Source organism: Phasianus colchicus, chromosome Z (assembly GCF_987193195.1).
Source record: "Phasianus colchicus chromosome Z, bPhaCol1.hap1.1, whole genome shotgun sequence".
In the NCBI taxonomy this organism is placed as follows: domain Eukaryota; kingdom Metazoa; phylum Chordata; class Aves; order Galliformes; family Phasianidae; genus Phasianus; species Phasianus colchicus.
This window is the reverse complement of record NC_143476.1, coordinates 57,709,185-57,722,872: the sequence shown is the minus strand read 5'-3', so window position 1 is coordinate 57,722,872 and position 13,688 is coordinate 57,709,185. Positions and strand designations below refer to the sequence as shown.

At 37.9% G+C, this 13,688-nt stretch overlaps 1 protein-coding gene across 3 annotated transcripts in view; it reads left to right on the top strand.

Moving 5' to 3' along the window:
- Window positions 1-13,688, top strand: part of FOCAD (focadhesin) — a 100,852-nt gene that overhangs the window by 34,824 nt on the left and 52,340 nt on the right. For all 3 annotated transcript variants that reach the window (XM_031610002.2, XM_031610001.2, XM_090132672.1), the window contains 4 exons: window positions 5,041-5,145; window positions 5,568-5,669; window positions 6,143-6,273; window positions 7,897-8,023. In XM_031610002.2, coding sequence (XP_031465862.2) covers window positions 5,041-5,145; window positions 5,568-5,669; window positions 6,143-6,273; window positions 7,897-8,023 — 465 coding nt within the window. The remainder of the gene's footprint in view (window positions 1-5,040; window positions 5,146-5,567; window positions 5,670-6,142; window positions 6,274-7,896; window positions 8,024-13,688) is intronic.

The window sequence follows — 13,688 nt, the reverse complement described above, 5'->3', positions numbered from 1 at the left end:
AAATGGAGACAGCATTACTGATATTGTTGAAAAAATCTTGGACAGAGCATTGTTTACTGTTTTCTGGAGTATCTTTGTTGTATTGACAGAAGGGCTGCATAAGGGATAGTTCCCCTTCCATTGAATGTAAGAAAGTGTGAAGGAACTGAAAGGGAGAAGAACTTCTATCCCCATTTTTGAAGAAAAATTGTCCTATAAAAAGAAAAATAATAAAAAAAAAATCGGATCACCAAACAATCATTAGTCCTGTTAACAAATGAGAGTATTTTGTCTCCTATGTGAGTGAAGATAGAGGCTGTTGGCATACATAGGCATGATTTTTGAGATGCAAATTATTATTAATAACAAACCCCAGAGTCTCAAAACCTTTCTCAGATTGCTAGTGAGTAGCTTGACCCAACAGCTGCATGCTCCAGGAGCAGTAAGTGCAGGAGGCATTGCTCCAGGCATCATGCCTCTCTGCCTCCGCAGCTGTTTCCTGCATGCTGAGAACTAGCGAATTGTTGTATTGGCTTTTTGGAGCTATTTAGCTGTTGATGAAGATTTTCTATAAATATCGCACTGATAGTAGTCCCAGCATTGTTTATCCATTGCATGAGAGAGGGAGAAGCAATTTTGTTTCTCTCCTGATCTTATAATCTGAACATAACTTCAGAAGGAGCGCACTTGAAGGACAGAGCAGTAAAGGATATATGTATCTGGCCTTTTTAGCTTTAAGTGTTTAATCATTCCCTGAGAATTCTGTGTACTGAACTTAGTGTAGAATAAATTTCTTAACCAGGAAGATAATGTGAACACAGGAGTTGAAATGAAGTTCTTGTCACAGCTGAGGAAGGTTAGGCTTGGTCAGACTGACCTTAAATGCTTTTTAAGTAAAATTAAGAATATTATTTCCTTTCAATGTCATTTATTTTGCATGTCATTCAGTCTGATTGCCACATGCATAGACTCCTGCTTCTGAGAAAAGTGCAGGAAATAGTCTGTTGAGTAGAGAGCTAACTAAATAAAGATGCAGTGGAGCAGGGTAAGAACCTGCTTCTGGCAGCAGTGGTAAGAAGACAATAGGACAGAATTTAGGTAAGGAGTTCAAGCATTATAATGACATCCGACAGCTTTATTACTGATACAGCACAGCACAAACCACTGACAGCATTAATCAGAGATGAATATTGTTTAAAGGAACGACAAAACTCTAATTCTTGGAGTTGAGTGTATTCCAACCATAATGATGCATGCCAGATGTTCTGTGTAATGTTTTCAGAAGATTTTTCTTTCCTATTCACCAATGGTGCTAAAAGCAGTGTGGAAGACTGTACCTCAGTGAAAGAGCATGCCATGACCTCTAGTAATTTGGAGATTTAAAATAATGGTGGAGGTTTCTGCTGTTAGTGTTACTGGTTGCCCCACTTGGAGGTATGGAATGTTCACTATTTGCGCATCAGCAGGGTTTTAGCTAAAGATTTAAGTAAACAGTAAATCAGTGGATTAATTATTTTTTCCTTAATGCTAAAGTTACAACAGGTGCCCAGGAATAAATGCACTTACATCTACCATACTTTTAGCTTCAATTTTATTTTTTTTTTCCAATTTTTTTGCATAGAAATTCTCTTTTCATAAGATTTGACTTAGCCTCAGGGGATTATTGATTTGAGGACACTGAGTGATTTTCAGGTCTTACTACACTTTGTGTTCTAATCAATTTATTAGTCAGTTTTAATTTTTTTCCTGTGTTTTAATGAACATCCTTTTCTCTTAGGCAGTGCTGCTGCCCTTTTGGCATCAGTCAGGTGAGGAAACACAGCTAAACAAATGATTACTTTGGAAATGAAATGCGAATAGAAGGCAATTAACAAAATTCTGTGTTTTGAATGAAGGCTTAGTTTTCTGTTTGTCTGTATTAAGGCAAGCCTTACTGGATTTTGGCTGAGGCTAGAATTAATTAAACTCTACTGCGTGCTGATGGAGGTGGAGTGAATTAATTCCTACACCGTTGTATTTCTAAAAATATTGTCATATAAAAAAACTACTTATGATGCAGGGTTTATTAAGTACTGTAACAGCTTTGGAAAATGACTGGGCTTCTCAGAGGCATTTAAACTTGGAGGAATATTCTGATTAAAGCACATGTAGGAGTATAAATACAGGATAGTCTCCAGAGACTGTGGACAGAAGGATCCCACTTAGTACTTGTGCCTGAATTAGCTGTTGAAATGTGTTGTGAGTGAAATTGAGTGAAAAGATAATAGGCTTATTATGAACAGAGAAGAAATGATAGTTTGGAGAATTTGGGAAGAGGTAGAACTAGATCCTCAGCTTAAGTCGCTTAAAGTGTTGTTCCAGAGTGGTGCTACAAGGTGGGTTTAGTGTGGAGTGACTCCTTTAACTTTTGTGGTATAAACCAGTGTAACAGATCTGGAAGGAGTTAGGGATTTTAAAGATATTTACTTGTCATATGAGAGAATCAAAGAGCCGTGAGATATGTTGCTTCTCAGAGAGTGTGTTATTCTCAGAAGTTTGTTACTTCTCTTTGTACCTTTACCCATTTTTCTGTCAAATTGTTTATTCTAAATGAGATAGTTTTTTGATCAGAGAAAAGCAAATTGATTTCAGAGAAAGTTGCAAAAAGCCAGCATCTATTCAGGTGAAAATTAGGTGTATGGTCACTTAAATAGAAAGAATAGTATCTGTCTCATCATCTGCCTTGAATTGTTTGGAAGTTGGTGTCACTTTAATGTTAATAGTAATTTGGAAGTACACTTATCTGTGCCTACAAATGCCTTTGGCTGCTGTGGTCTGCTGAGGCAAGGATGTTAAGTTAACCAGGAGAATGTTGGTTAAGAATACTGGTTAGAAACATTTGTGCTGAGGCAAACTGCTGCAGAGTACAGTATAAAATTGCATCCTTTGGGTGACAGTGTTTTTTGGGGCCATCTGTTTTACCATTAACTATAAAGTAAAAAAGATGTTTGTTATAGATTTAGGTTTTAGGGAGAGTAAACAAAAACAGAGAACCTACCAGAAATGAGAGAGAGTTGCTTGAGCTAAAAAGGTAAATCTATCTCTTACAGTTTTGCATATTCGGAGATGTTATTCTCTGCTACTACCTTATATATACGTATCAGTATGTACTGTAAGATACACAAGGGGAGATAACAAGTATTCTCCACTTGATCATCTAAGAAATCTGGAAAATTAAATCAGAGGATTGGATGTTGTCCTTGTGAAGTATTTGTACTTCATATGAAGTTCTAGCTGGACATGTTCTGCCCTCATCTATATCTCTGCTACTTGATTTCTATTTTGCTTTCTTCAGCTAGTCTGTTCTTATGTAAAAAAAATAAGCGGGGCTACTTCTACAGAGTAGATAACAACCATGGGAAATAAGGAGAGTGAGAGAGATGAGTCCATTAGTCAAAAGTGTGGGAGATCTTGGGGTAAATAAAGGAATTCATTTTATCTAGATATGCCAAGTGGTGTTTGGAAAACTTGAATAAATAATATATTGTAGTTAATTCCTTAGTTATTAAATACAGATTCCAGAACAAGTTTTAAATCCGTGAAAGTACAGATTTGGATTTCTCAGTTGTTATAAAGGTAGTACTGTTCTGTAGGACAAATGGTATTTTTCTGGTCTGCTATTGGGAACAGGTAATAACAGAAAGAAGCAGGCAAACTCCCAGAAGTTTAGTGATTTCTGTGGACTGAAATGGATCTTTTGATGGATTGCTATTGCATAAAGGCAGACTGTGAACTAGTGCCATGTAATTGCTTTTAAGCATCCATGAGATAAAGTGGAACAAAGCAAAGCCCAGAATGAGTAAACTTAATTTTATAATGTAGTGATACGAATCTCCACAAGAAGGGAAAAAACAACCCTGCAGGAATGAAAATACTAAAAACTTTGGCCTAAATAAAGCAGAATTGTGTTGTATGATAAATAGACAGCTTCCTTCTTTGTCACTTTAGGGAAATCTCTGTGGCTCCTCCTTAGCATACATTAGAAAAGTGGAGTAAATTACATTTCAAATGAGAGGTTTGAGGGATAAGATAGTAGCATCATTAGAATTTCTTTGAAAGGACAGAAAACAGTTGGAGTAGTGTGGCAACCAGGCCCAGACTCAGATGTGAACAATTCAAATTGTTTATTGCAGGTTCTCACATAACTTACATACATTCACAAGTTTTCTTTTTTTATCTTTCCTATCCACCCTCACAACTTTCCCATCTGCCTTTACATGTCAACAAAGTATTCCAGAAACACTCAACCGTGCGTACAGGTGCTTATCCAGTCAGAGCCATGGGCTGTTCCTCTTGCTTTTCTCTTCTTCTACAGATGTCCTTGGTTCTCAGCCTTGCTTTCTCATGCTGTTTTTCTTGCTTCACAGCTGTTGATCTGAATAGTCTTTCTTGTATTCCCACAGAATAGTTTTTTTCATTGATTTGGTATATGAATGTTTTAATATATATTTGTTTCACATATTCCTTTCACAGTGCCTGTATTTTTGCATGGTGATTAAGAGATTCCTTTAGAAATTTACACCATAAGAAGATTCATGTAACAAATTCATAAGTTAAGGCTTACAAGTATTACTAATATTTCTGTAATAATACCAATTCCCTTCTCCAACTTTGAGCCAATTAATATTTGCTAATTATGAGAGGCTTTAAAAATATTCCCCTGGATCTGAAGATGAAGATCATTGTACATATTTGGATCCAGATCATAATGGCATTCATTTTTACCTGATTTTCTTGCAAATGTGAGACATTCATTAGCATTTTAGATTATTGCATTAGTTACAGCTGAACATACATAACAGTGTGCTTCTAAGATAATTACGTAGAAAGAAATAAAGAAATAAGTTACAAGAAATAAAAAATTAAAGTTTGAAATTTTTCTTTATTATTACCAGAAAGCAAAATAATGCAGAAAAGAAGGAGTACTTAATATAGTGTTACAAAATCATTCTCATGTATGTAAAGTATTACCAGGTTGGCAAACTAACTCTGAAGTTACTTTCTTCTTTTGTTTTATTGTAGGTCCCGAATCTTATCCCTGTTCTGATATTTATACTGGGAAGACCTTTGGAGCCTGCACTTTACAAGGATATATTGTATACTTTGCCTTCACTTGGTGTACACAAGGTCAGAATGCAAGTTCTTTTAGTAAAATGAAAACTGTATCCATAAGCAGTCATTTGTTCACACACACACGCACACAAAAAAAAAGGAGTGATTTAAACTGAGAAATGGACAGCTTGCTTAAAATAATAACTGACTTGCAAGCATAGGCATTATTTTGTAATATTTTGGATGGGATATGGCATTTGAGTAAGGTGAAATGTATGTTATGCTTTGTTGTTTGTAGCATATCATTATTGTTTTTAGATAGCCTAAAAAGATGTTTTTTGATTTGTTTCCAGCTTTTTTCTGACACTGCTGTTGGACAATTACATAACTGTGATAGTTGGTCCAAGTAACGATTTGTAGATTTGTGCACCTTCTTGGACATGAAAAAAAAAAACAAAAAACTAACAGTAACTTTTGATTAACAAAATCTCTTTCAGGTTTGTGTAGCTCAGATTTTACGATCCATACACATGCTGGGGAGTACACCGAAGCTTAGAGCTATTACTTTGCGTCTGATGACATCTTTGTGGGAAAGACAGGTTAGAAAATTCTTATGGTGTCTCTGAGTACAACTGCAATTTGTAAACTCCATTTCTTCTAACCAGCAAAAGAAATTTGTTTTGGAGCACTGTTTCCACAATATAAATTAAATGGTGAAAGTGATGCCTTTATTGATTATGTTTTAGTAAAAAATTTCAGTTGTACATATTTCAGGAAAGCTACTTTTCATTTCAACAAGAGGAAAATTATGATTTTTGAGAGATGGGTTTCTGTTTCACATAACTTGGTAAGAACAAGACTTTAATAAAAAGGCAGTAACTTGCTTCTTTGTTTATGAAGCAGCAATAAAGATACCATCTGCAAAGTTACTCAGATCTCAGTACAGTATTGAACTCTGACGAAGAAAAGCAAAGTATGCTATGCAATAAAAATAGAATTTAAAAGTCAAGTAAAATTGGTAGCCATCAAAAATCTTGTCACCAAGATAATTTTTATGCTAAATTACTTCTAGGATCGAATCTACCCAGAATTACAGAAGTTCTTGGCGACATCTGATGTACCCTCTTTGACAGTTGACAAGGATGCTCAGTGGGAAAAAGTGATTGCTAAAGCTGCCTGTATAAGGGATATTTGTAAACAGAGGTAAGTAGAAGAGTTTGGTATCAATCTTATGTCTTTGTATGGGAAAACTTTTTCAGATAAGCTGCATAATTATTTCTAGCTAGTCTGTTTGGGTAATTATGGCTAATACTAAGGCTAGTATTTTTCTAGTTGTGCAAGATACCAACTCAGGCGTTGTTAATCTCAACTACTTACATATTGTGGATTTAAAAGGATGTATAAGTAATTTTAAAGTTAGTGGAAAAGACCTATCTTCATTGTAAACAAAACAACTGATCCAGAGCAGAAACCTAAAGCATATCAACTCCAAATTTTAAAAAAGAGTAATGCACCACTGGAAGAAATATCTAAGTCTTTTGATCTGTTCAAAGAAAGATTGAATACTTTTCTAAAAGTATTTTTTTCATCACACACAAATTATGGGTCTTTATTCAGTTCTAATACTAGCAGTGTAACACAGTAATTAATTATAGAATCATAGAATGGCTTGGGTTGAAAAGGACCACAAATCATCTAGTTTCAACATCCCTGCTATGTGCAGGGTTGCCAGCCACTAGGCCAGGTTGCCCAGAGACACATCCAGCCTGGCCTTGAATGCCTTCAAGAATGGGGCATCCACAACCTCCTTGGGCAACCTGTTCCAGTGTGTTACCACCCTCTGTGTGAAAAACTTCCTCCTAATATCTAACCTAAGCCTCCCCTGTCTCACTTTAAAACCATTCCCCCCTTGTCCTATTACTATCCACCCTTGTAAACAGCCATTTCCCGTCCTGTTTATACGCTCACTTCAAGTACTGGAAGGTCACAGTGAGGTCTCCCTGGAGCCTTCCCTTTTCCAAACCAAACAATCCCAGTTCCCTCAACCTTTTTTCATAGGAGGGGTGCTCCAGCTCCCCTGATCATCTTAGTGGCCCTCCTCTGGACTCGCTCCAGGAGTTCTGCATCTTTCTTGTGCTGGGGCCTCAAGCCTGTATGCAGTACTCCAGATGGGGTCTCACAAGAGCTGAATAGATGGGGGCAATCACCTCCCTCTCCCTGCTGGCCTCCCCTTTTTTAATGCATTCCAGAACACAGTTGGCCTTCCAGGCTGCAAGCGCACATGTACAGCTTCTTGTCCACAGGACCCCCAAGTCCTTCTCCACAGGGCTGCTCTAAGGGACTTCTTCCCCGAGTCTGTATAAATACCTGGGACTGCCCTCTGCACTTGGCCTTGTTGAACCTCATTCGGTTCACTTGGGCCCACTTCTCCAGCCTGTCCAGGCCCCTCTGGATAGCTTCCCTTCCCTCATATTTATCAACTGCACTGCTCAGCTTGGTGTCATCTGCAAACTTGCTGAGAGTGCACTCAATTCCATCGATGTAATCTTTTAGAATACACAACATTCTTATAAAGAGACTTCCATAGCTTATCTACTTGGTGATGTTTTTCATTGCAAACTCTGCCTGTTGATCTACTTCTCTATCACTCCACCTTTAAAATTCCCGACTGCTTCATTCCATTTTTCTCCTTTGCATTCAAGTTTGTCTATTTTAGTTATCGCTTTTGTGTAATTGATACTCAGTAAATTTTTTTGTACAGAGTACAGTTGCTTATATGTATAAATACTGCCCTACTGCCCTATATCTTTGTGTTTTTTCCTTTAGGCCATACCAGCATGGAGCAGATATGTTGGCTGCAATTTCCCAGGTGTTGAATGAATGCACAAAACCTGATCAAGCTTCACCTGCTGCTATTGTCTTACAGGGTCTTCAGGCACTTTGTGAGGCTGAGGTAAGGTCAAATTACCTTATCAGTATCTTGATGATTTGCTTGTGGATAATATTATTTTTCCCTCAGTTGAATTTTTCTTTTTTATCACAAATACAGCTATATAGAATTCTTCTCTCCCTGCATTACTTGACTTTTCCTGCAAAAAGTTTTAGTGTTTTACTATGAATTTTTACTGCAGCAGGTCCAATGGTTGGTTTGGAATTTAATCAGCATGATAGTTTGTGTCAGAAACATTCTTTCATGCATTTTTCCTTCAAATTTGAAAAAGAGCAGCTGTGTGGAACATAATTTTGATTAGCTGGAAAGTATGTAAATCATTTGTCATATCTTCTTACTGGGCTGTCCTTTTGTCTTTTATTCACACAGTTCATCTGATGTAGGGTATGAAATCACTTGTAGTGAAATCGTTTGTAATATTTTAAAATAATACATTCATTACTAGTAATGAGCATGGGTGAGCATGGGAACATATTACTGTCTCCATTCTTGGAGGTTTTCAAGTTGCATTGGATAATATCCTGAACAACTGTATTTGATCTCATAGTGACTCTTCTTGAACTAGAGGTTGAACTAGAAAACTTCTTGCCAGCTCAACCCCACCGTCAAGATCTTAGGGTATCCCTGAATTAGGAGCAGAGACTCCTCCTTTTCAGTGGCAGTCCAGATGTGGTGATGCAGATGTGCTGAGAATCATCCACTGGACAAACTATGGACTATGTGGGCTATGTCTGAGTTATTGAACTATCAAAATCACAGAACTAATAGTACCCTACAGGAGTATGTGATTACTTGTTCACAGCCAAGCAGCGATCTTAAGTTTGTCTGCTTCCTGACTCAGTGCAGTGTTTACCACAATGAAACTGATCCAATAAAAGAATCCAGCCATTGCCAACATGTGCAACCACGACAGTAGTTCAAGAACAATATAGAAATGGCTAGCGTTCCATAGACATTATTGTTTAATATAGTTAAGTTTCACACAATAGCTATTAAGAACCATCTTGCTCAGGGTAGCTGCTGTGTTTGTTTTTGGTATGAAGTTTGACTCATCTTGAGCTCATATGAATTCTTGGAATGGAGGCCTCAGTAATACTGATATTTTCTCAGACTGTATTATATACAGGCTTTGTTGGCTGCAGAGAAGCAGGAGCTAGGGCTGTGACAAATGTCACATGCAACTGAAAAAAAAAACCCATCATTTAAAAAGCACTGTACCACTGATGTGGGAAGACTGAGATAACTCAGCATACTTCTAGTAAAAGGAACTTTGTGGATAGTGAATGTTTTCCTTTTCTTATTTTTACTGGCTCCCTTTAGCCTACTTTGTTTCCCTTATTTCATGCCAGTTTGTTTGGGAAAACAGAGGTGCTGCAATGAGATACTGTAACTTGTACAGAGTTGTTTTTCAGTAAAACTGGGTAATCATTTGGGCTAAGTAATGCAGTTCCCATATTTATTATTTAGACTCCAGTCTGCAGAGCAGAAACCTGAAAGGACATAATCATAGAGGGTTTTATTTTGCTATTTTCTTACTGTGCCACTGTCTCAACACGTGGGAAAAGGATTTTGTCTCCTTGAGTTTGTTCATATGTAGCTGCTTAGGTGCAGAATTTTAGCAAGCATCTAATTCTTAGTCAGTTTCTGCCCAAGTATAACAAATTACATTTCCATACATATAGTGCTGACAGTTGATGACAGAACTGTACACATTCTGTAACTTGTCAAAGCAGAATTCCAAGAGTCCTAGAAAGGTTTCTTTGTAAAAGTAGTACTGTAATGAAGCTTTCTGTAACATAAATTTTCTGATTGAATGTATAGCTTTACAACTTCTTGAATGCAAATAATCATTCGGTATAAATGTAAAGGCTTTGTGCAAAGTAGATAACACTACACAAACTGCATTGAGAATATTGGCTTTGTTTTTGCATGACTTATAAAGAAGGCTAAGCCTTTTTTTTTTTTTTTTTTTTTTTAAATTTTCTTTGTCTGTATAGCAAAATGACTTGCATGTCAGAAATGCAAAATGCACACAGTTCTTGCCAGGCCACATTTCTTGTTACTGGGCAATTTTTATTTTTTTTATTTATTTATTTTTGTCAATGTGATTTCAACTGAAGCCAATATATTTGATATGAAGAAGACATCTATCTTGGCTTCTAATTGCTTTTGTGTGTCAAACACTGTATGCAAGCCAAGAAGTATTCAAGAATGAAAGTGCTAGGCATACTATTTTAAACCCCTTTCCAGCGTTTTTGTGGAAGTGGTTTCTGTTTGTTTCTTCAGTCCATGTTTTTTTGTTTTATTGATCAAAAAGAAACCAGCATAGCAGAGGAATATAATGAACTGAAATCTTATGTGAGAACAAATTATATTGACTGAGTTTGACATATAGATGTAATTGCAAAGCTGGATGTAGTTTAAACTATGGTACTGAGATGTTCCTCACCGGTCGATGCTGGGTCGGTGCTGGGTCTGGTCTTACTCAACATCTTCATCAGTGATCTTGATGAGGGAATAGTGGCCACTCTCAGCAAGTTTGCTATTGGCACAAAGCTGGGAGGATTGGCTGACACACCTGAAGGCTGTGCTGCCATTCAGTGAGACCTGGACAGGCTGGAGGGCTAGGCAGTAGGAAACCAGATGAGGTTTAACAAAAGCAAGTGTAGAGTCTTGCACCTAGGGAGGAATAACTGCATGCACCGGTGCAGGTTGGGGGATGACCTGCTGGAGAGGAGCTCTGCAGAGAGGGACCTGGGTGTCCTGGTGGACGACAGGTTGGCCATGAGCCAGCAGTGTGCCCTTGTGGCCAAAAAGGCCAATGGCATTCTGGGGTGCATTAAAAGGAGCGTGGCCAGCAGGTCGAGGGAGGTGATCCTCCCCCTCTACTCTGCCCTGGTAAGGCCTCATCTGGAGTACTGTGTCCAGTTCTGGGCTCCCCAGTACAAAAAAGACAGGGATGTCTTGGAAAGAGTCCAGCGGAGAGCCACAAAGATGGTGAAGGGCCTGGAGCATCTCCCCTATGAAGAAAAGCTGAGTGAACTGGGTCTGTTTAGCCTTGGGAAAAGAAGACTGAGAGGGGACCTGATCCAGGTCTATAAATATCTAAGGTGTGGGGGGCAGAGTGGCGAGGCCAGACTCTTTTCAGCAGTGTGTGGAGACAGGACAAGGGGAAATGGCCAGAAGCTGGAGCACAGGAAGTTCCGCACCAATGTGCGCAAGAACTTCTTTACGGTGAGGGTGACGGAGCACTGGAACAGGCTGCCCAGGGAGGTGGTGGAGTCTCCTTCTCTGGAGATATTCAAGACCTGCCTGAATGCCTACTTGTGTGACCTGGTATAGGGAACCTGCTTTGGCAATGGGGTTGGGCTCGATGATCTTTGGAGGTCCCTTCCAATCCCTACGATTCTGTGGCATTAAACTGTGTACACTTATTAACTGTATTCTTACAAATGTGGATTTGTACTGAGGGGTTATCAGAGGACTATTACTATCTTCTTGGACTCAGTTTTCTGTCATTTTATATTTACCTGGTCCATTTGCTTCTCCTTCTCATCTCCCTAACTTTATATCCCTGGCCTAATAAATAGATAAGAACCTAGTTTATATTTGAACTTTTTAGCCAGTAAGGTAGTTCAAGTTCTTGCCCATGCAGAATAGATGTTGAAGGCAGATGCCAAGATCTTTCTGCTTTGTCACAGGATAAACTCTATATATGTAAAGTTTTTTTCACAGCAGCGAATAAGCAAATGAAATAAATGAAATAAACTGTACTGGTCTGCATTCAGTGTGGTTGGTCTGCTTGAACAGTCAGTCAGAATTTTTGCAATTGTAAGGGTATACTTGATTTTTTTTTTTCTATTCTTGCTTCTAAAAAGTGCTGCTGCTTTTTTCTGTCTTAACTGTGTGCTTCACACCTTCACTGAGCAAAAATCACATTGCCACCTTCATTTTCAAGTCAACTACCAAAACCATTTTTTTTGCCAACAGTGAAATGACTGCTTAATTCAGCAATTACCTGTCATACGCAGCATATTGTTATTCTCAGTGCAGAATAACACTAGAACTGTTTTTCTTCATTCTTTTATGGAGAATGTTAATAAAAATCTCCTAATTTAATTTTATTACAAAGGTGGATTTGTGTTTCTATGTCTTACTATTTTGCTTTGGCTTCATAGATCTTGAATAAATCTTTGTAACGCTTGCCCTGACAGTTTAAAGAAAATTTTTATTTGTAATTCTGGTATGTAGAAGGCCAAGTATGAGCTCTGCCACTACTGTTTTGCTTTGTTTTACTTTTAGACTTTGGTTCAATGCCCTGTGTTGTAATGAATTTGGGTAGTTTTGATTTGGTTTGTTGTTTGCTTCCTGACTTTTCTGTTTTGCTCCATTTTTGTTGCCATGGGGCCTGAAAGCTGAAAGATAAATTGTAGCAATGGATAACTATCCTGCAGAATTATTTTAGATACAGTGATAACATCTGAAAAGTGAAATTCTCCACAGGGAGCAGTTTGATATTTGATCAAATGCTACAGAGAAATTACTGAAGTTTTCACTAGAATACTTCACTCCTTAAAGAGAGAAGATATGGGCAACTGGAAGAATCTCACAAGGAAAAATAATACTGTTTAGCTTCCTGTAGAACTCAGACACATATCTTTGTGCTCTTCTGAATAATTCTTCAGCTAGAACTGTACCAGTGACTATCTTACATCCATCTTTCAGTACCTAGAAATGCTAAACACTTTTCTATTGAGTGCTCATTGAACTTGGAAGACAAAAATATGCAAGGTGAGGCTTATTTTTGTATCCAAGAAGACTAATGTCTCACTGATGTGCTGTAATCAGAGTGCTCGTCAATAGGTATAGTTGTGAAGCAAGTTTGAAGTTAATGGAATAAGTTATGGTGAAAAGCTAAGTAGGATCTAAGATCTATCAGTCTCTCTGCTTCATAGAAGGTAAGATAAATGTGGAAGATACACTGGAGGCAGCAGCCCATCTAACCCACAGGTGCATTCTGAACACTTAATACTGAACATTCTGAATATATTCTGAGGGGATACAAAAAATTTTCCTCTGTTAACTGCCATAAACAGGCTCATTAATATATGGAATATTTTTTTTACATCAAGTGTACATTAGTCCTACAGGTAAATTATGACATCATTATTTTGATATATGTAATAAAGAGTATAGATTTTTTTTAAAAAAAAGGCAGAAGATCACAACTGTCTCTGATAGATTTCACACCAGCACAAATGGATATGGAGCAGGCACATACTATCATCATAAAATGATTTGGGCTGCAAGGGATCTTAAAGATCATCTACTTCCAGACCACTGGTATGGTTAGGGATGCCTCCCACTAGACCAGTTTGCCTGAAGCCTCATCCAGCCTGGCCTTGAATGCCTGCGAAGTGAGAACATCTCCAACTTTTCTGGGCGATCTGTTCCAGTGCCTCACCACCCTCACAGCTAGAAGTTTCTTCAAAATATATAGGCTATATCTACCCTCCTTCAGTTTACGCTCCCTAATGAGAGTCCCTCTCCACCTTTCTTGTAGGCCCTTGTATTGGAAAGTTGTGATGTGATCTCCCCAGAGCATTCTGTTTCCAAGATGAGCAAATCCAACTGTTTTCAACCTCAGGAGAGGAGCTTCAGCTCTCTG